The sequence below is a fragment of the Onychomys torridus genome, chromosome 11 (genome assembly GCF_903995425.1).
Source record: "Onychomys torridus chromosome 11, mOncTor1.1, whole genome shotgun sequence".
Classification (NCBI taxonomy): Eukaryota; Metazoa; Chordata; class Mammalia; order Rodentia; family Cricetidae; genus Onychomys; species Onychomys torridus.
This window is the reverse complement of record NC_050453.1, coordinates 6,773,559-6,797,224: the sequence shown is the minus strand read 5'-3', so window position 1 is coordinate 6,797,224 and position 23,666 is coordinate 6,773,559. Positions and strand designations below refer to the sequence as shown.

General features: G+C 40.6%; 1 protein-coding gene across 2 annotated transcripts in view; it reads left to right on the top strand.

Annotated features, from left to right (window-relative positions):
- The window catches only part of Ush2a (usherin), a 701,257-nt gene that overhangs the window by 536,680 nt on the left and 140,911 nt on the right, over positions 1-23,666 (top strand). For both annotated transcript variants that reach the window (XR_004946207.1, XM_036202543.1), the window contains exons 49-51: positions 7,153-7,374; positions 17,444-17,667; positions 20,203-20,407. Coding sequence is in view for 1 of the 2 variants with exons in the window: in XM_036202543.1 (XP_036058436.1) it covers positions 7,153-7,374; positions 17,444-17,667; positions 20,203-20,407 (651 nt within the window). In the remaining variant the exon portion in view is untranslated. The remainder of the gene's footprint in view (positions 1-7,152; positions 7,375-17,443; positions 17,668-20,202; positions 20,408-23,666) is intronic.

Genomic DNA, 23,666 nt, shown 5'->3' with positions numbered 1-23,666 from the left:
GCCCATAGGACACTAAGATGCTTTGAAGCAGTTGTTTTCCACAGTGTCACATTGTCCTATCTTGTCAGATAAGAAAAAATGAAGAAGCCCTCTGCAGGGAGAATCAGGGCCCTGCTTCAACTGCTAGTCTGTATACATCTCAATGAAGGAATGCTTTTCTGAGCTGGGTCCTCAGCCCATGGTCTTTATTAACCATTTAAGGGCTTTTACATCAGGAAGGAAATATAGTGACCCCAAACTGTCTTGTATTTTGTTGTAATTAAAATCCAATCAGTTGCCCCCATGCTTATAGCTGGGATGCATACAGGCACTTTGATATTTATAGAGGAGTTGAAATATTGGTTAATAATATTCCTTCTTTTTTTCTTCTCAAGACTGTGCTCTATAGCTGCACATCATAAGAGCAGCAGAGAGGGGTACTTGGTTGCCCCACCTTTTTATAAATATGCTAATGACCCCAGAGAAGTGTCAATGTGGGTCACTCTTTGAGAAGAATAACAATGAACTCTTGGGCTGTGTGGCACCATTTAGAGAGAAAACATCTTCAAACCTGGCCTGAAAGACTCATTTTAGAGGTTAACGAGGGGGTGACTGGTCCTTGTATCTTGTATCTCAGAGTCCTTTTATGAGGGGAAAAATAGTTTTATTTCTCATTGATATATTTCTCTCTCTCTTTTTCTTTTTCTTAAAACTTTTCTACAATCAGTAAATGAATTCAGGAAACTATGACTAAAATAATTAACACAAATACTGATACCAGTCCAGGAAAGGCTTCATACAGAAGTTTGTCTTTCCTCAACATGGATATAAACAACATTTTTTCTTTAAGCCTGTAACTATGCTAGGTAATGCCTAATTGATCAGGCCTTGGAATCATGTGACACTAAGGGACATTGTGTTCTCTGGCTGAAAAGATTTAAGAAAGATGGTAGTTACATTTCAGGCCAGAGAGAAGATTCTTCTATCCTGAGGAAGTAAGGGTGGATATATAGGTGATAGATAGATAGATAGATAGATAGATAGATAGATAGGCAGGCAGACAGATGGTAGATAAGAGATGGATTAATGGATAAATAGACTAGAAAAATGATAGATGATAGGTATAAAGATGTATAATATTCTAGTATAACACTGTTTACAAGCCCATTCCACCTGTATTAGCTGCTGGTAACATCATAGCAAAGACCCCGGCATTCTTTGCCTTTGATTTCACCTGCTCTACGATGCTCATATAATTGGAGAACAACGTATTTGTCTTTCTGTTGTTAGCTTATTTCACTTAGCATGTTTGCAGGATTAACGCATGTTGTACCTTGTGTCAGAATTTCACTCTTTTTTTAAGTCTGAATTCCACTGTATGCAAACATCACATTTTGTTATATATTTAGTCACCAAAGGACATTTGAATTCTTTCCACTTTTGAGATATGGTAAATAAACCACAGTGAATCAGCACCCTTGCTAAGATTTATTTTCTGATTTTATATGTGTCTCTGTATATCTGTCCCTTCAGTAATAACTATTACAGTTAACTGCGAAGTGGTTTTGATTTGCATTTCCCTAACTATTCATAATATTGTGTGTCTTTCCGTGTGATTCACAAGCTATCTGTATCTTTTCTTTGGGAAAATGTCTATTTATGTTTTTATGTTGCTGAGGTGTATGTGTTCTTCATATATCATTCAGACTCGCCCTTGCTGTGTTATTGTCTCCAAATGCTCACATTGGAAGCTTGGTCCTCAGTGTTTGAACCCTGTAGAGGCAGGACTTACTGGAAAGGGATGGGTTATCAGGGTACTACACTAAAGGCAATAACGCAGTTCTTACGGGACTTTATTTTGTTCCTGAGAGCTGGAGCTGGCAAGTGTCATTTAAAGTACACACAGAGCCCTGTGGTTCTCCAGCCGGTCTGGCCAGGAGCCTGCCATTCCCTTCACTCATACACTCTTGCCATGAAGTTGTTTGTGGAACAAGTTTGTGCCATGTTCTCGAACTCCAGAAATATGAACGAAATAGACCTTTAAAAACTGTATGACATGGTCTCTGGCATTTTGTTACATAGCAAAATTAAGTAGCTAATATAATCCTTCATTATTTCATAATTTCCAAATACTTTCTCCATCCAATGCCTTCCTTGTGACTCCGTTGTCTTTTTGATGCCACAAAGTTTGAAATTTTGACAGAAAAATTCATCTATTTTTATGGCTATAAGTTTCCTGTTATAACCAAAAAAAAAAAAAAAAATCATTCAAAAGTCACTACCCAGCCCAATGTCATGAGGCTGCCCATAGAAGTTTTATACTAAGAATTTTTGAATTTTAGTTTTACTCTGTGATCTTCAATACATTTTGAGGCCATTTTTGTGGCATATGATACAGTAAGAATTTGACGTTATTCTTTTTTACATGAGTGTTTCTTTTTCCCAACACTAACTGCACAAACAGGAATGTTTCTTTCCTCCATTGGGTGGTCTTGACACCTTTGTTACAGATTGCTTGAGCACATGGGTGAATTTGTTGCTATACTGTCTATTTCATTTCTGCCGAGCATCATTTTTTGTACCACACTGTTTTGCCAAATCAGCCTTCTGGTAGAGCTTGAAATCAATCAGTGGAAGACTTTTGACTTTGTTTTCAGTGGAGATTATTTTAGCAATTTGTGATTCCTCGGCATTGGTGTGAATTTTAGAACGGCTTTCCCATTTCTGAAAGAAGCGTCAGGATTTTGAGGGATCATTTTGGCTCTGCAGATCACCTGGGCTAGCACAGACATCTTAGCAGTGGTTTCCCATCCGTGACCATGGGATGCTCTTAGGGCTGTTTCTTGTTCCGGTGTCCTTGGTTGAGCTCAGCCTTAAGCATTTTATAGTTTTGATGCTGTGCTAAATGTGACTGTCTTTCAGATTGTTTGTTCTTACAGTGTAGAAGCCTAGTGGATTATTTGTGTACATTTTACATATTGAAACATTGATGACTTCATTGAGTAGTCCTGGTGTTACGTGACTTTAATGAATGGGACTTTATTCCCTTTAAGGTCCTGTTGTCTGAGGACACACATTGTTTTGGATGCCCGTTTTTTCCTGTATCTGTGTAATTGCTCTGGCTACCACCCAACTCTACACTGAGAAGAAGCTGTGGTGGTATTGTGTTCCCCAAAATATTGTGCATCCTAATAAACTTATCTGGGGTCAGAGAACAGAACATCCACTAGATACAGAGGCCTTTAATCCTAGAATTCCAGAGACAGAAATCTGTCTGGATCTCTGTGAGTTCAAGGCCACACTGGAAACAGCCAGGCATGGTGACTCACGTGTTTAATTCCAGGAAATGAGCCTTTAATCCCAGGAAGTGAGGGCAGAAAGCAGAAAGGTATATAAGGTGTGAGGACCAGGAACTAGGCTGGTTAAGCTTCAGGCTTTCAAGTAGCAGTTCAGCTGAGATCCATTTGGATAAGGACTCAGAGGCTTCCAGTCTGAGGAAATAGGATCAGCTGAGGAACTGGCCAGGTGAGGAAGCTGTGGCTTGTTCAGCTTCTCTGATCTTCCAGCATTCACCCCAATACCAGGCCCCAGGTTTGTTCTTATTAATAAGACCCTTTAGAGATTCGTGCTACAGCCGAATCTGATCTCAGAAGGCTTTCCAGTCTTTCGGGTTAGAGTGGGCTCTTAGTCAGAGGCTCTTCATATTCACCCCTGCTAATGCTGAGGCCATTTCTTTATAGTCCTGCTTTGTCAAGTACAAGGACAGAGAGAAAGCTCTCTTTTGTGCCTTTCCTACTTCAGCTGAGAGCACGTCTCCCTCCTTCCCCTTATTTGGTTGTTAGGATAGTGTTGTGTTGTATTGTTATATTTTGATTTGCTAGCCTTTTTAAAAATTTTTATTGATGAGTCTGGAGAAATGGCTCAATAGTTAAGAGTGCAGATTACTCTTACAGAAGACCTAAGTTTTGTTCCCAGCAGCTATGTCATGGCCCACAACTCCCTCTAACTCCAGCTTCGGGAGTAGCTAGCATCATCTTCTGGTCTCCACGGGCACCTGTGCTAACATGCAAACATCCCACAAATGCACACATAATTTTAAAATGTTTTTCATCTCTTTGAACTGTGTTTTATTGTGTATGCGTACCATGGTGCTCTGGTGGATGTCAGAGGACAGGTCATAGCAGTAGGCTCTCTCCTTCCACTGTGGGATCAGGGTGTTGAGCTCAGGCTGTCAGACGTGTGCTGCAGCGAACTCTCATCCACTGTGCCATGTTGTCTTATTAACTAATTTTCCATTCTCAGAATAAATCCTACTTTGTCGTGAAGTGTTGTTCTTTTCATGTGAGTTTAAATTTAGTTCTATGATATATTTTCTTTTCTAGATTTTTTCCTTCTTCAGAATCAGTATTCCTAAGGGATTGTCATCTAAAGTTCTTTTTTATTCTAAGTGTCTTTGTCTGGTTTTAGTGTCAGGGTATTGCATAATTCACAGTTAAGTTAGGAGTTATCCCCCATTCTTCAATTTTTTTGGAAGAAGATGCTGGTGTTAATTTTTCTTAAGGATTAGTAGAACTCACTGAGGAAGCCATCTGTCCAGAGTATTTCTTATGGGGAGTTTCTTGGTAAATCAAATAATCTTGCTATGAATTTCTGAGTCTGTTCAGATTTTCTATATTTTATGGTTCAGACTTATTAAATTTGTATTTCTAGAAATTTGTTGTTATCGTCTAGTAGCACAGTCTTTTGAGCAATGGATTGTAACAGGAAAGACCTGTAGGATAGCTGCAATGAATTCTTGTCTTATTTTCCTACTCTTCAGGTTTCTAAACACAGGCAGATACTGTCCCATGGTTTTCCTGTCAGTTCATCTTGCTTCTACACTGTAGGTCTCATGAGAAGATGAACTAATTAACAGAGAACAAGGACATCCAGGACCATTAGCTCCCTCAGTTCTCATTGAATTTTGGGACCTTATTAAAGCTTGGGACTCATTGCTTACATTATATAACCTTGGGACCATGTTTTAAAACCATCCAACTACTTGGCATGACCACTATATCCACACACCTTGGAAATATAGTCAAGGAATAGGGTCCTGGGAAAGAAAAATGCCTAAGAAAGCAGTACAGGAAATGGGAAGAAACTGCTGAAGGGGTGTGATGAAGAGGAGAGATGGGCAAGAGAGAAGGAAGTCAATATTCAGGAAGGAGGGAGGAAATCAACCAGATTTGGGTCATGGGAAGTAAAGAGGAGCTGAAGTGTATGGTCTTGATCTCCCAAAAACTGTCAGCCATTTCTGAGATATCACAAATAACCACTTTTGTAAATTCTCTTTAATGCCCCTCCATACTGAAATAAAGCTATAAAAATAAAATAAAATAAAATAAAATAAAAAACATATAGCCAGCAACAACAAACTAGATATCTGGAATTTTTAAATTTTTTGTCTAGAAACACCAAGCCAAAGACTAAGGTATTCTTTTATTTAAATTTTTTAAATATTAGCTTTAGTCTCAGAATCTTACATGCTGATATTGTGCATGTACAAGCTCTAGGGAAATGTACATCTCTCATAACCCTGCAAATTATGAATGTGCTTAGCTAAATACAATATTTTACCTCCACTCATTTAATTATCTTCCTGTTTTAAGGCAGGAAAACTCCTAACTACAGTTTTTGTTTGGTTAAGTAAATATATCCTTATTAAGAAGTAATTTACTCAGTAGGGGAAACACTTCAAGACATTGGCATCAGGAAGGACTTCTGAACAGTTATCTAGTCACTTAGGAAAATGTGACAATTGACAAATGAGATTTCAAGAATTGAACAAGTTTCTACACAACAAAGGAAACCGTTGAGCAAAAATAGCCAGCAAAATGAGGGATTCCCCAGCTATAGATCTGACAAGGGATTGATAACTACCTCTGCTCAATTGTTCTCAGCCTTCCTAATGCTGCGACCCTTTGACACAGTTCCTCATGTTGTGGTGACCGCCCCCACCTCAACCATAAAATTATTTTGTTGTTACTTCATGATTGTAATTTTGCTACTGTTATGAATCATAATGTAAATATCTGATATACAGGATATCTAATATGTGAACCCCATGGGGGTTGCAACTCAAGTTGAAAACTACTGATCTAGAATAAACAACTCAAAAAGTATGAAATCAAAAAACATAATAAATGAATTAATGAAATGAGTAGATGATTCACCATGAAATACAACCATAAAGTTTTCAATAAATGTGAAAAACAGAAATTTCCATCTCACCAGCCACCAAAGAAATGCAAATTAAAAGGACCTCAAGATTCTCACACTTCTGTCTGCAAACAAATAGCAACAAATGCTGGTGAGGATGTGGACAAAGGGGAAGAAGCATTCTGTACTGGTGGTGAAAATATACACAGAAGAGTCATGATGGGAGTCAAGAAGGAGATGCCTTCAAACACTGAAGCTAGATCTCCCACATGACCCAGCTTTATTGCTTCTGGATGTTTACCCAGAAGACCCCATGAAAGCATACCACAAGCAGCCTTTGCTGCACACTACTCACAGGAGCTGAGTGATGGAACCGGTCTGAGCATCAGTAACAGAGGAATGAGTACACACAACACACGATGGAGTTTTTTTCAGTCATCAAAAAGGTCAAAGTCATGTTTGAAGGACAGTGTGTGAAACTAGAAATCATTTTACAATGATTTACAATCAGGAAAATAACTCCATATATTTTTTCTCCTTTGTGGTTCTTGGATTTTATTTAGATATATAAAATCATATGTATGTAAATATGACAGGACAGTAGATGCCAATCTGTCCTGGCAGGTACATCTAACCTGTGGTTTATGGACTGCAGAGCTAATGATGGCTATGAACATGGCCAAACACAAAGTAACATTGGTCAGACATGCCTGGTAGGGTAAGAAAGGGACTAACAGGAAGAGGACAGCCCTACCTCTTAGCTGGCATACGTGGATGTAAACACGCCTATTACTCCATCTTTAATGCAAAAGTTTGGGGGATGTGTTGCCATTTTGCAACCCCAGTAGAGCAGTGTTCTGCCGAGGCATCCTGTCAGTCATTAGCCTTGCAGAAGGGATTTCACTAAAACTTAGCTGTGACTTATGGCATATTTTAACTCATGCGAGCACCGGGATTGTCCTCATCTGACAGGAGAGATATGCTGTCCAGACGAGCAACACAATCGAGTTTCCGTCGGCTTTGGTGATGCCTGCTGTGGCAGAATGCCATATGCCACCTCCGGGAGCCAGGTGTGCTGTGCTGGGAGGCTCCATGATGGCTTCGGGCAGCAGTGCTGTGGAGGAGAGATGGTGAGCCAGGACTTCACCTGCTGTGGTGGAGGAGAAAGGGGCATGGTGTACAGTTACCTCCCAGGTAAGACCCCTCGTCTGTCCCATAGGATGTGGAGAGCTGAGAGGAAGGGAGGAGGAGTGATTGGCTCTGGAAATGAAACAAATAATTAAAACTCATATTAGTTGCACCTAATGAAACAATTGAGGCTATACTATGTAACAGTTAGAAATCTCCTTTTGTTTTTACGTGTATCTAGTCCACTTCATAAAGACACATCAAATTTCTTTTGAGGGGGCTGGAAAAATGGTTCAGTGGTTAAGAGCACTTGCTGCTCCTACAGAGAACCCAAGTTCAGTTCCTCACACTCATATTGTGGTACTCACAACCACCTATAACTCTAGGACCAGGGGATCAGACGCCCTCTTCTGACCTCCTTGGGCACTGCAGCCACAGGCAAATGTCCACACACAAATACACACAATTTTTTGAAAAATACATCTTAATTTTTTTTTAATGTTACCAAATAAATATACTAAATCTAAATAAACTTCTACATAAATGTCTTGTTTCTGGATGAAAGAATATTTCCTAATAAGTACTAATAGTAGACAAAATAATTACCCTGATATTAAAATGTTAATCTTATTTTTTTGTTCTCATATTCCTAGGCAACTAGTACTAATATTAATAGCAAGCAAGCGTTGCCCTCGGATGAGTCCATATTGCCAAGCAGTAGTGTCTGTGGTTATGCACATGACTGCCAAAGTTAATCTTTACAACTACTCTACAAACAGATGATATTTTTATATTCCTATCATATAGCTTAGGAAAGGTACCAAAGCACTAGTGTCCATGAGGTCCTGAGTTTGATTCTCATCACCTCAAAATAATAACAATAATAAAGTTAATGGGGAAATGGAAATCTGAACATTTGAGGCCTACTGGAGATTATATAGGTGATCAAGTACAGAGTTTGGGCGATCTGAACTGGGAGGGGAGGGCAAGGAAAAAAACAAAATTGATAAACTTTGATATTTAAAATAAATATTTATTTGTAATAAGAAAATTATAAATATAAAAGAAGTCCAGGAAACCCCTCTTGTATAATCTAATGTAGTGTGTGTGTGTGTGTGTGTGTGTGTGTGTGTGTGTGTGTGTGTGTGTGTGTGTGTGTGTGTGATGCACCCGTGTGTACTCATGCAGAGGCCTGATGAGGGCATCCCTGTCCTGCTCTGTTACTCTGCCTTATGACCTTGAGACAGGCTCTGTCAGTGAACTTGGAACTGTGCTGGCAGCCAACCCCAGCAATCCACAGTGCCAGGGTTGCAGGTGTGTGTGCACCCACACCCAAACTTTTACCTGGGTTCCAGGGATTCGAACTCAGGTCCTCATGCTTGTTCAGCAAGTGTTCTTACCCACTTACTCATCTGTAGCTGGAGACCTTCTCTCCATCCCTGGTCAAGCCCTGTTAGTCCAACAACCCACTTACAAAATAAACACACAGACGCTTATATTATTTAAACTGCTTTGTCTAGCTCTTACTCTTATATTTAGCCCATGTCTATTAATCTATACTTTGCTCATGGCTCATGACTTACTGGTACCTTACATCTTCCTTGTCCTGGTGGCCGCTGGCAGTGTCCCCTCCTGCCTTCCTGTTCTGCCAATTCTCCTCTCTCTTAGTCCCGCCTATACTTCCTGCCTGGCTACTGACGAATCAGTGTTTTATTTACCAATGAAACATCCACATCAGTCATCCCTCCAGCCTCTACTATAATGTATTTAAATATGTATATCCCGTCATTCCTGGCATCCTTCTCCTTGATTGGCATACACCCTTGAGTACCCATCCAGCTGACCCTGGCACTTCATTTTTATTGCAGTTCAGTTTTTCCCTCTCACATGGTTGATCATAATTTCCTTTTAAAGTCACTTGAAGTTTAGAAGCATAGTTTTAAGTACTTCAGCTCATTATTATAATGCTACATAGATAGGATGATTGTCAAATGTAAGGAAATCTATACCAAGGATCGGCTTGGGATCACAGTGTATTTCAGATTTTCTTCTCTGAAAGTGCTTTGTGGTGACTCACCTTCCATATGTGTGGAACCAACCACATTAATTCTATTCAGGGGGTCGTGTCTAAACCAGTGTTCTCAACCTTCCTAATGCTGTGACCCTTTAATACAGTTCCTCATGTTGTGGTGACCCCCAACCAGAAAATCATTTCATTGCTACTTCACAACTGTAATTCTGCAACTGTTATAAGTCATGATATGAATATTTAGCATTCAGGATGTCCAATATGTGACCCTCCCTCCAAAGGGGTTGCAACTCACAGGTTGAGAATCACTGGTCTAAACTCTGATTTTTTTCCACTTGGGTCCTGTTATCTTTGATGTCACCAGCCCATGTGCAAACCAGCAAGCCTTGTGTTATCATACTGTAGGCATATGGATTCAAGTCCCAATACAGAGTTCCATTTCAGTATTACTACTTCAGAAATGATCTGAAATCCATTTTAATTCTCTATTTGATATCAGAATAATTTTCATTTAATAGAGATTTTCATGTTTTGCATGTGTGTGCATGTGTGCATATCCTCCCAAGTGACGTGGCTATGCACAAATACATATGTATGGAGGCCAGAAGACAATTGTGGAGGTCATTGTTGAGATGCAGTCCACCTTTTCCCCCTGAAACAGGGCCTGTTACTGGCATGGAACTTTCTGTAAAGGATAGATTGATGGCTAATGATCCCCAGGGACCTGCTTGCCCCTTCTTCTTTGGTGCTGGGACTACAGGCATGTGCTACAATGCTCAACTTTTTTACGTGGCTTCTGGGGATCAAACTCAGGACTTGTACTTACAAGGCAAACACTTTACTAGCTGATAAATCTCTTCTGCCACTGTTTTTTTTAATCTTCCTCATGTTCATTTTATATTTTTCTTTAAATCTTTCCTTCACCACACCTCATTTAGTAGTGTATGAATTTTTTACCCTCTGTCTCTCCCTAAATATTAGCATCTGTGCCTACTCCAGCCTTGGTAGTTTTTTATGGGAGTAACTAAAGCTCTGTAGGTTGTCTGTCAGAGCAAAACTATTTTTATAATAATACTAAATTAATCTATGCATTCAAGTTTTATTACATTTATGTGTTTATTGATCTGTATGTGGAGGGGCATGGGGATGCATGCCATCGCTCACTTGTGGCGATCAGAGGGCAGCTTGTGGAAGTCCATTCTCTTCTTACACCATGTAGGTCCCAGGCATCAAGGCAGCCATTGACTAGGATACAAGCACCATTAGCCACTGAGTCATCTGAGCAGCCCCAGTCCTTTCTGGGTGTCTAGTGGCGTTTTCCAGGCACTATATGGCATGTGCTTTGCAAGAGAGAAAAGTTGGTAGGAGAATTCAGTTGCTGTCAATAACACCAGACTTTAAACTGGCTTTCAAAAATGAAGATATGCCATTCTTTTAGAAAAGATATTTATGCCTCAGAAATGTATCTTTATGTATTATGAGTTATTGTTTTAAATGGATTTGATTCTAGGGTAGAACACACCCACTGTTTTAAGCCACAAAAGCAAAGGTGGTTTTGTTTGGGTTTTGTTTTTGGTTTGTTTTGTTTTCTGTAACACTGGATCATGTACTGTAGCTTAGGATGACCTTGAACTCCTGATCTTCTGCATCAGCCATCCAAGTGCTGGGATTGCAAGTGTATGGCACTAATCAGCCAGGTAGTTTTTCCTTTTCTTAATTAGTCTACTACCTCGTCCATTCCTTCAGCAAACAAGAATGTATTGAGTCTGTATTCAAGAAATTGCCCTTTGAGTGTAAAATGATTAGGACTTCACTTTCTCCCCCAAATCTGTATTATTTCTGGCTTGTCCAAGAGATTTAAATGTGTCTGTTAGTCTGTGAAATACTCTCCTTCTTGTTCTTCAGCATTTCAGTTTCTGCTAGTGTGTCTTAATTGTGAAAGCTAATGAATTTCATTAAGGCGTTCTCATCCATGCATGCAATGGACCTTGGCCATTCTACTCTCCAAACCCCATATCCACTCTCTCTTCTCCAGTAGTCTAATGCATGCACACTTTTAAAACCAAGTGATCACCTCATTACATGGACAGAGGAAGCTAAAGTGTGGGGTGTACACTTGTTAGAATCCTAAACCACGAGTAAGGTCCTGAGAGAAGCAGCCAGTGGGAGTTGAGGCCCATGGTGCCACTTTGGCCTACATCACCTACACAAAGAAATAGAGGGAGACAGGCTTGAGGCAGCCCAGGATTCAGTTAGTGCTCCAGGGAGGGTGGATGTGATTGTCAGAACTCTGATTTACAAGGACTAATTAAATACGGGTGGCAGAAAAACACAAAGAAGAAGGAAAGATACAGCAGAACACCATTGCCAGAGAGAAGCAGGGGAAAGACCCTCGCCAATGGATTCTTAACCTTCTAGAGAATTCTTTCCAAGTTATAGCTTCTGATTTTCAGTTAAAGTGCACTGAAAACACACACATACATGTGCCTGTAACACACACACACACACACACACATGCAAGCGTGCAAATTGCCTGTCATCTTTGCACCCTTGAAGTCCACCCATAGACCCAAGTTTCAGAATGACGTCTTCTGCGTCACTTATGATGGTGATAGCTAGCCAACGAAATGGTTTTTTCCCAAAAGAAATTATTTTTCTTATTTTAATTATGTGTATGTGTGAGAAAGACATATGCAGATGCTTGCAGGTGCCTGTGGAGACCATTTGAAGGCATCAGATCCCCTAGAGGTGGTTGTGAACCATCTGGTATGACTGCAGAGAACTGAACTTGAGGCCTCTGTGAGAGCAGTACCTTAACTGCTGAGTACTCTTGAGTCCTCTCACCAGTACCCACTAATGTTCCTCAAGTCCCGAGAAGCAAGGCTGACATGGTTCTGCAATGCTGTCTCTGCCTCCATTAACTCCAGTAGCCACAGTGGAGGAGGCAGAGGCTCAGTACCTGTAAAACAAAGGAGAAAATCTCTTTATTACTTTGACCTTGAGACACACTGAAAACCGCCAGGCTCGGAGCCCTCTCTCTTCCTCTGCTGTCTCTCTCGTTCAGTTCTCCCCAGATGATTATGCTCAGACCTGTTCCTCTCCACGCTAGTCACTCTCCAGACCCACTGGACGAGGCAGTTCCAAAACCCCGGCCTCTCTCACCGCCTGGCATCGTGAGCCTGCCGCGACACCGGCCTGGCTCGTAAAACATCTCCTTATGTACTTTATTACTTAAACTCTTTTATTTGCCTGCAGGAGCCCTTTAACAAAATCACATTGAATTGACTTTCTCACACCAAATCAAATCTCTCTGGTCCCAGTTCAGTTGTCTTTGTCAATATGTATTTTATAAATGGAGTGAATTAACAGATGCCGCAGGAACAGAAGTACTAGGGTAGCGTTTATGTTTTTTAGTGCTCTCTCTGGGCAGATGAGTTGTGTGGGAGTGTTATACAGGTGTCTTGGGATGAAAGTCATTCCCGCGGATATGTATTCTTAACCACTTTCTCCAAGTATATTTTAAATCTCTTTATTACACATTTTTCCCCTTAGTGTTTTGCGTATATGGTTTTATCATGTACGCTGTTAATCTTGGCTTGGACTTGATGCATCACTTAATATTCAAAGACAAAATTAAAACCGTCTCTATCATTCAGAGAGGACAGAGATTTTCTGTTAGCCATGACCAAGATCATTCCCTGCCTTTAGAATATGTTTCCATAATATATATATATATATATATATATATTATAAATCAGGTCCACATAGTCTTTGACAGGAAACGCTCCTGAAATTGTTTCATAGCAGAATTCTGGATTTACATGCCCTAGATTATGCTTTGAGAAAAATTAATGAGGACCTTCAGAAAAATGCACATTTTTCCTAAGATGGAATTTTCAAGTTTTGTTTTGTTTTGTTTTTTGGTTTTTTGGGTTTTTTTTGTTGTTGTTGTTGTCTTTTTTTTAAAGGAGGGGCGGGATAGCTATAGGAGTCCATGGTATAAGAGCTGGCTGAAGAGATTGCTCCCAAAATGTCTCCATGCAACTCTGATGGTCTTTTGGAAAATATAGTATATACGTGTTCTAAAATGTATGGCAGTGGTTTGTGCAGCAGTCTTGACTGTCTTCCTGTTTTGTGATGGTGGCCATAGCGCCATCTACTGGTTATCATAAGCAGGGTTTTTTTGTTTTGTTTTGTTTTGTTTTGTTTTTAAGTGCTCTGCCCCTAATTTTCTAAGTTTGTTTGAAGGGCTAATTGTAATCCATTTCTTCTCTCTCTTCTATGCCTGAAATACAGAAACCTTTGTCCCAAAGTATGAAAGTCCCTAGTCAGAGCCAGAGTTCAACATAAGTTTTTTTTTTTACCAAGAACTGATTTTTACTACATTATTGTTTGTATCTCAGAAGTAAGGTGTTTGTTTGTTATTTCTCTGGAAAATGTATAGTACATTTTATAGACTTAAGCTACTTACAAATTATCAGGCAGATGTGTTGATAAATATTTCCTCATTAGTCCCGGACATAAAATAAATGCTGGTGCCATACTTGATATGATTTAAGCTTCTTCTAATTCATTTCTCCACTGTCTACAATAGAAGTCACCCACTGACTGTACACGATGTGAAAGACTGTGTGCACAAGTGGACCTGAAATATAAACCTCTACTCATGTGCACCTTGATATTATCTGTGTCTTGTTCAAAGACACTCTCCACATTCGTATAAATGTAATGAAGAGCCTTTGGAAGAACAGAGCAACCATCAATAATACATGACTTATTTTGTTTTTCTCTGGGCATATTTAAGATTGTGACTTCTGTGTGTCAAAGTTCAAAAGTCAAGTGCTGTGTGTGATAAATTAGGCAGGGGTCAAAGGTTGTTGCCATGCCTTCAAGAAGCTGGGCTGTCTCTGGATTTGCAGCTCATTCATGCTGAAGTGATGCACCATGGGTATTACTACCAAGGCCCGCTTTGCAACATCTGCTCTCCCTAAGTGAGTTAGTGCACGTCAGACATCTTTATGTCAGAATATCACAGTGATGGATGCAGACTTCAGAAAATGCTGCATAAAAATCTGGTGTGCCGTTCTGGCCATTAAGTGAAATTACTATTTAAATTAATGGCACTGTCATGGTTTATCTGTGCAAAGAATGAACGCTGATTAGAGTATTAAGTAATTAGCAATTTATCACACTGGAACAAGGTTGATAATAATTAAAGAAGTAAGGGTTTACCAAGGAAACTAGAGAGGGAGTCACTTCTTGTTATGTGAGTGAAATCTTGCCTGAAAATTTTCAATTCAGAAAAGCCAAGATGAAGCCCTTTGTCAAAGAAAGCATCCTTTTTTTTTTTTTCTCCCCTCATATAGAAACAGTTCATTATCAAAATTTTAGTTGACCTGTCAAAAGTCCCTCAGAGCAATCCTATGACTGATTAGGGTTTCGAATTAGGTCAATGTCTGCATTCTGATTTCATACTTAAAGCCTGGTGAAGCCATGCGGTAATGTAAGGGTGGGGGGAGATTGCACTCCCTCCCTAGAAGGCCAGGTTTCAGATTTTGATTGCTCTTTAAAATGGAAGCACAAATGGTTTTAATAGAATAACAAGAGGAAGAAAGTGGCAGTTGAGAAACAAGGTTGCGTTTAAATATATGATGTGAAGGCAGCAGAAAAATAATGTCCAAACAATCCCAAACTTGAGCCCACAGCATTCACTTTTGTTTTTGTGTGAATGAGAGCACACCTTTATAAATAGGCACTGGCATTTTACATGAATATACCTGTCTTTATCCACATAATTAAGACTTAGTCTACAATGAGAACCCTGCTGTGCATATCTTATTATAGAGAACATGCCTTGGGAATAAAAATAAAAATTATTGATATCATAGTTTACTTTCAATTACTTTGAAGACTTGTCACATTTAGGTTAGCATGATACATCAGAACTCTGCAATGACTAGTATCCATTATTAGTCATATATACAATTTATAAGTATTGAGAAATCTTTTTTAATTATAAACAGTAGTGTGAAGGTTCTTCAGAGCCCTGAGTAGTGTTTTTCTTTAAGAGATCTGCCACACTGAGATCTTCTGAATAATTTTTTTTTTAAGCTTTGAAAATTCTTTGGTCTGTTATTAGGAGTGCTGTTCCTAATATGGATGTTTGTACAGGACCAGATTAAACAATTCAAGACCCTGGAACACTTGAAATGTGAAGTTCTTTGCATTATCAGTCAGGACTAATAATAAACAAACAGAACTCTAATTAAAATGAATCATTCATTGGGTTGTACTGCTTTATGGCCAGATGCAAATTCTAATAAGCCAGCATGGCGACATGCCATCTAAACACCTTGATTTCTAGCATAATCTGACTCCAGAGAATTGTTTATTTAACTAGTGCTTTTATGTCTAAATTTATGCTAGGTTTCTTCTATGGCAATAAATGATAGGCATTTGGTCAGTGGGAAAAAGTCTGTTGACCCTTCAGGTATATCAGTCTCTTCAGATGTGAGAATCGGTGATCCTCCCTTACATCACTGTCCCCAGCCTTACAACCATGTCATCTGATAGATCCAGAGCTGCATGAGGCTCAGAAAATAGTGGCTGGCTGCCATGCTCATTTTTCTGGGTATGCATGTGTGGTTTGTAGTATACTTTACTTTGCTTATTAGAATTGTGTACAGTGGGTTCTAATCATGGTCACCCACCTCCCCGACTTCTTCCAGATCTCCCCTACCCACCCAATTATTTTGTATCCTTTTTTTTAAAACCTTTTTTAAACCCATCAAGGCCAATTTGTTTTTCTTAAATATGTTCTTAAATGTCTAGCCTTCCACTAGAGAATGATCATCTTACCAGGGACCACACTCTTAGAAAAAAGTGACTCTCCCTTCCCTAGCAGCTAACAATTGCCTTTAGCTCCCCTGTAGTGGAGAGACTTCCTGCCAACTCCCCACTCAGTGCTGGCATTTGGGATGACTTTGGCTTGTACCAAGACTGTGTATGATGTCCTAACCAATAACCACTGTGATTGACTGCCCAGCTGTGTTTAGAAGGCAGTGTTTCCTTGGAGTCATCCACAGCCTCATCCAATCTTTCTAACCATCATTCCACAGTGGTCCCTGAACCTTGGGAGGAGGGCATGTGGTACGCATTCCATTTAGGACTGAGCATGCCATAGCCTCTGCATCTCTGCATCTTGGCCAGCTGTGGTCACTGTGTTACTCCTTAGCCCCTCCTTGTGATGTGAATTATTAGAGATGTAGCTGTTGAAGACTCTTGACTAGTTGTTTCTGTTATTGTTATCATCTTAGGCACCTCAGAATCCCAAGATGGCCTTACACTCAACATATCACTGAAAATAACTTGGTTCTTATTTTCTGCCTCCACCTCCCTAATGTTGGCATCACGGGAGTGTGATGCCATCTGGTTTATGCAGAACTGACTAGAGACCAAGCATAGGCAAGCACTCTACAAACTGAGCAGTATCCCCGGCTTAGTTGTACATACCCAATCTAATTCTGGGAGAAAGGATGACTATGGCTGTTTCAGACTTCATGAGACACAAATACCACACCCCAGACAAAGACAGGCAGCGGTTTACACAGCTCTTACCCAGGACTGCTCATCTGGATGTGACTACATTTCCACTCTGCCTGGCTCTCATCCCAGAGTGCCTGGGTGAGGGAGCCTCCCTTGTGAATTTCTAGAGCTTTCTCTCTAGGATCCTTTATTCTAGCTACCCTACTTGTACAACATGATGTTATCATCATGAAAGGGGCAGGCAGTTTTGACAGAAACCCAATCTTTTTTTTTTTTTTTTTTTTTTTTTTTTTTTTAATGGAGTGCAGGCAGTCTGGCCCAGCTGAACGATTTCCGAATGGTTCCTCTTGTGTGTTCTTTTCCTAATGAGTGCCTGGCGCTCCTGGTAAGAAGGACCCTCATCACACATCTAAATCACCTTGGTGGGGAAATGCTACCTTTAACTAGAACTCCTTCACGGGAACTGCCCAAGTCTGACGTTTTTATACCAAGCTTTACGGCTGCCTCAGTTTTCTTCCCTTTTTTTATTTGATATTCATATATAACACTTTATTGTTGCAGGAATGCTGTGTTGTGGGCAGGATTATGTGAATATGTCAGATACCATATGCTGCTCAGCTTCCAGTGGCGAGTCTAAAGCACACGTTAAAAAGAACGACCCAGTGCCAGTAAAATGCTGCGACACTGAACTTATTCCAGAGAGCCAGCGATGCTGTAATGGAGTTGGATATAATCCTTTGAAATATGTTTGTTCTGACGAGATTTCAGCTGGAATGGGGATGAAGGTAATTGATAGAAAGCCTCTTGGAGGTGCTGCTTTGCCGATGGAAAGAGAAATACATTGTTCATAACTATTTTTCTAAAATAGGAATATAAAATCTCATGTGTGCATTATTCATTTTTGCATTCTATCCATATTAATACCGAATGAGTTTGTCATGATTGATGCTAGTGCAATGAATTCTAAAGGAATTCCTAATGATTAGCTGTTCTCAGGGAGGCTTTACCCAGCACTTCAGATGAGTGGATGACAGGAAATGTGTGCTCCCAGACCGAGCACTATCCTCTCTGGCCCCTGCACAGCACAGCCCCGGGTGCTGTAGCTGCTGCCCACTGTGATGACTTGCCTCAGCTGTCAACCTCATGTGATTTAGAATAACCTGGAATCACACCGCTGGGTGTGTCTGTGAGGCTGTTTTCCGAGGGAAGTGACTGAGGTGGAGCACTAATCACAGGCAGTGCTGTGCTATGGGATAGGCAGAGAAAGCGAGCTGAGTGCCAGCATTCACCTGTTTCCTCCCTCAAGATGTGCTCTCTTTATCTTACTTCATGAAAATGAGCCTCTGTGTGGACCTACTATGAGCCACAGTCGTCTGCTTGTCTTGTGGCATTGGAGCGAAGCTCACCACCTTGCATAGGCCAGACAAGCACCCATCAGTGAGCTGCACCCTTAAAATGACGTGTGGGGTGTCATTGTAGCCTGGAGTTCCCCACCTTCCCTTCTGGGGCTGCAGCTTTATTATTCATTTGAGGATACTGCTATTCTTGCCTTGGTTCTCACCTCGTAGTTGGTCCTGATCTTCCTAAATCTATTTTTCATTATTTCCCTTCTACCTATTCCTTGTCCACTGGTTAGTTTGTCATTTTTCACCTCACTGAGACATTGCCATGGATTTATCTTTCAACTTTTCTATTAATTAAAAAAATTAGAACCATTTGTCTTGGGGTTTTTTGGTTTTAGGAGGGGATAGCTATGTTTATAATTCTGAGGGTGTTGGTTTGCTTATTTTTGAATGCTATTATTTGCTTATTTAACTCTTGTTGGTTTATTTTGCTTGTTCTGAACCTGTTAACCTCTCACGGTAAGGGCTTGCTGTGAATGGTCATGGTCTGTCTATCAATGGGAAGCATGGCAGGGTAGTCACCTGTCAGGGAGACTCTTTGCCAAGGAGTCACATGGTGAAGAGTCCTAACAAGTACCCCAGTACTTTACCCCAGGTCAGCAGTAGGGTTTGCCTCGCTTCCGGCTGTGTCAGAACAGAGCCAATTAGAGGGCCTCAGCTAACACACTCGGGCTGGGAGATCAGTGTCTCCAAGGAGAAAGTGGCTCCGACCAGCACAGGTACTGGCGCTGATCCAGGCAGCCGCTCTCCAACTTGGACAAATATTTGAAATACCTGTGTATTACTTCCCTACCAATTTCCTTAAACTTCATATGTTGAGTTCCTATGTGTAATCCATTGGTTTACTTGTATCTGGACAGGTTTTAAGTGGACAGATAAACTTATGTGTTCGCTTTGACTTTTTTTTTTTTTAATGAAATTCCTGCCATGTTTTTCTGAAGAAGTGTTATTTTGATGAACTTGGAGAGAATTTAACTTTTCATGAAAGAGAGAAGAAAATAATCAAATTTTAATATGAAAACTATTTAAAACCTATTTATTACTTATATGCAGGAATGTAATGTGGATCTGTGTCTTATATGACTATTACCTTCTCTATAGTTCCTAAAATTTAAAATGATTGAGCCCTTAATTTCTTCAGATTGGAGCACTCAGCAGTAAATGTAAAGCATCTAGATTCTTCAGAGAAGAGATTTACAGTGTATATAGTTATAATGACACTAGGCAATGCTTAGGTTTTCTAACACCCTGTACTATGGGTCTAATGTGTCTTCTTTCAATTTTTGTTACATTTATTTATTTGTGTCTTGGGGTCATGGACACCTTTGTACCAGGCAGAATGAGGAACAGTGTAGAAGTCAGAGGACATCTCTGTGGAGCTGGTTCTCTCCTTCTCATGTGGGACCCAGGGGTTGGACTCAGGGCTCTAACTTGGCACCAGGGGCCTCTATGCACTTAGCCACCTTGCTGGTCCCAGTGCCAATTTTTCTTACAGCATAGAAGTTTGGATTCTCATCCTATATTTACTCCAAAATACCACATGAAAATGATGAAGTTGACATGCAAAAACTAAGGTTCATATTTGTCACGTATGCTCTGAGCTTGAGGCACTTCGGGTGTGAGGTCATTTAATTCACAGACCAAACCTTCCTGGTGAATTCAGTTTCCATTTCGTGCACTCACACACATGAAGCTTTGAAAGTTCCCAGAGCTAGGAAGACACGAAAGTCAAATGTAATCCAGACTGATTGCCTTCAGATATCTCTGCTCTTTCTGGTGTGCAAACCATTTTCTTCTGTGTGTTTTAGGATGTTTGTTTATCATGAGAGTAAAATATTCCATTCAGGTGATACAGAAATGCATTCCACATGGCTCAAGGAAGTTCACAAACCTACTTGTCCCTTTTCCCTTTTCCAGGAAACCAGAGTATGTGCAACTGTCTGCCCAGCATCCATGGAGGCCACAGCACACTGTGGGCAGTGTGACTTCAATGCCACCACCCATATCTGCACTGTGATGAGAGAACCCCTCAATCCCATGGGCAGGGTGGCAATGGACAGACTGTGTTCTTCAGTGGAGGAGATAGTTTATTCAGGAGATGTAAATGCACAATCCTTCATAGGTAAGGTATACTGAACCCTCTGCCCATGACTGAGTAGGCCTAGTGAGAGGCTGCAGCTAATGCAGACTCCATTTCTCTCTGAAAGTTCCCCTCATGTCAATCAATTCCATCATACTTTTAGGTCAGCTTATTTCATGGTAACCAGTGACATGATCTGGATGCATTCAAAACCAGTTATTTAAAATTTTTAAGCCTGTCCTTCAATAGGGATATATACTGTTTTAAATTAAGTCAAAAGAGAATGAAGAACAAGAAGTAAATAAACTGTGTGTGCCTTTCTGGTATATTCCATTGATTGGCATTTTTTTTTTATTCTTGAAGTTCTAAACTAACTTCCAGTTAGAGAAGTGAGTGGATACTGGATGGTGAAGCCCTAAGAGTGTTGTTTTGAGGAAGGGGACCACTGCAGGATGGGACTGTCCCCAAGATGGCCAGTAGTCCTCAGAACAACCACCTTCACAGCCACCGAGATAGTAACTTCTAAGCACCCATTTGTACTTTTGGATTAGTCTAAAGTAGGGGTTCTTAGCACTGGCTAAGCTAGATAAGGAGCTCTGTTGAGTTGAAGATTATTTCTAAAGAGCTCTGCTCTTTATTACATGTTTTACTATTTGAATGTTTACTAAAGTGCTTACAGAATATCCGTGCTTTTGAACAAAAAGGAGTGTGTGTGTGTGTGTGTGTGTGTGTGTGTGTGTGTGTGTGTGTGTGTGTGGTGTGTGTACTACATGTAGAGCCAGAGAGAGTCCATTTTAGTTACATAATTTATATACACTCCAGTTAAATAAACAAAGCAATGTTATATTCAGCATGAACCATGACTGTGCCTCCCTTAACCACAGGCAGTGAGCATGTCAAATTCCAGGAATGGGAAGTTCCAGGTGAGACAGGAAAGCTCACAGAGGGAAGAGAGGAGGGGAGGAAATAAAGTGTGCTGATCAAAATTTACTCCAGTGCTGTATGAGGTAGCTCAACACTCCTGCTTACTCCCAAGGCAGTCATCTAGTGTGGTCATAGGAGTTTGCTGTGGGAAGGAGACCAACTCACACTGATGCCTTCTGAAGAATGAGATTTAGAAGTTTCCATTGGGGCAAGGAGCTTCCTGCCGGGAACCTGGCACCTCCCTCAAATGCTGGTTCCCCCTTCTGTGGCCCTTCATCATCCTGCTCAAATGCAAAGCCATAATGTTTGATGCAGGCCTCGCAGGTCAGCCATGAGCCTTCTATTCCTGCAGCGTCTGGCTGACAAAATCCAGCCCTCTGCTGCATGGCACTTGCCGTGGACACTCACTCCATCTGTCCCTCTAGGTTGAAATGTTCTTAAAAATTGTATGTTTTTGCCTTTATTGGGATTTACCACACTGCTCATAAAGAAAACCTCCTGAATAAATAGCATTAGGAAAGGCTTCAAGACAGAGCATGGTTGCCCTGCTTTCCAGCCTCCTGCTGTCAGTTAAATATCACATCAGTGGACTTTCCTTCTTAAATGAATGGGTTTTCATCCCGCACAGTCCCCAGCTTTTATCTGCCACCTGCAATCAAGTCAGGATTGTGAAGAGCTCTCAAAACACACTTGCAGGAGCCTTCTTCCAAAATGAATAGATGTGCTACTGTTGTAACATTATAAGGGCTTTTAAAACCTACACTCCCGGTTGCTGTTGCCTGCCAAAATGCTATAAACTGAACATGAGAAACAAACTTCCTTATTTGTGGTGGTACTAGGGTCTACCCAGCAACTTACCCAGTCTTGACAAGCACTCTCCCGCAGAGCTTTGTCCCCAGCCCACTTCTCATTTATTTGTTTTGAAACAGTCTCACTAAATTGCCAAGGCTGGTCTTAAACTTGCTGAACTTGAGCTTATGAACCTTCTTTTTTACCCACAAACTTTACTGGTTCGTGAAAATTGTTAAACACACTGATGAGTCCGTTCGCTGTTCGTTGTATGCACTTAGTGCTCACTTGGGATGAGAGAACCTGTCAGGAGTTCCATCCCTCTCCTTGCAGTCATTGATTGCAGCCTAGACTGATCAGTGTGTGCCAGGCCCGCCCCGTGTGTGTGTGTGTGTGTGTGTGTGTGTGTGTGTGTGTGTGTGTAACTGTGTATCAGTAACAGTTATAATTAGAGAAGAAATCGTGAAGTTGAGAGAGAGCTGTGGGACTTGAGAGGAGTTGGAGGGAGTTGGGAGAAGTGGATATGAGGTAAATAAAATATTTAAGTATAAAATTCTTTAATTTAATTTAATTAATTTAATTCTTTTTAAAATGTGATATATATATATATATATATATATATATATATATATATTAAGAGCCTGGGCATATGTCTCAATGGTAGAGCATTTGTTTATCATGCACAAGGTTCTAGAATTAGTCTCCAACAACATATATTTATATTACGTATGTTTATATAATATATGTAATGAATATATTTATATAATACTTCTAATAGGCAGTCATTATACTATCACCAGCAGCTATAGACAAGCAAGAATTACCATCTAGGACCTGAAGCCTAAATGAAGAACTTGCTTGGGTGTTTGGGGGCCAGGTGGTATGTCAAAGAGCATCTGTGTCAGCACAAAGTGAACTTTGTGACCCCAGATGCTTTTGAAGAATATAGTAAGGACACCCGGTCCAGACCAGAAAGATTGGGAAAGACTTTGTGACTGGGATGAGAAGGAAAGGACAAGTTGGGATCTACGAGTTTGAGGGAAGGATGGTGAGGCTGAGAATATTGCAAAGCTCAGGAGCAAAAGAAAGGGCCTCTTGTTGGAAAACAGTATCTCAGTACAGCTGCTGGTCATCGTGTTTCTCATACAACTGCCAAGATGCCGTGGCCTGGCTTCTTGCAGCATCCTTGTCATGCCCTTCCATGACAGGTAAGAACAGCAAAGGGTGACAGGAGATTGTCTCTCCTAAAAGGGATGCAGGCCAGGTGTGGTGGTAAATGCATGTAATCTCAGCACCCTTGTAGCTGAGGCAGGAGGATTACAAACTTGATATTCCATATCAAGCAAATTCCAGACCAGGCTGGGCAACATAATGAGACTTTGTTCCCATCCTGCAAAAAATAGTTTTCCATTTTTCTTTAATCAGTCAGTGATTTGGGAATGAAGTGAGCACACCAACCAAGCTATGACAAAAAGCAGGAAGCAGGAGGAAGGAAAATCAGGAAGGAAGAAGTGAGAATGTGCCCGTAGCAGCCATAGGCAACAAGGGGCACACGCCCTCTTACCAGGGAAAATGGAGACAGAAGATC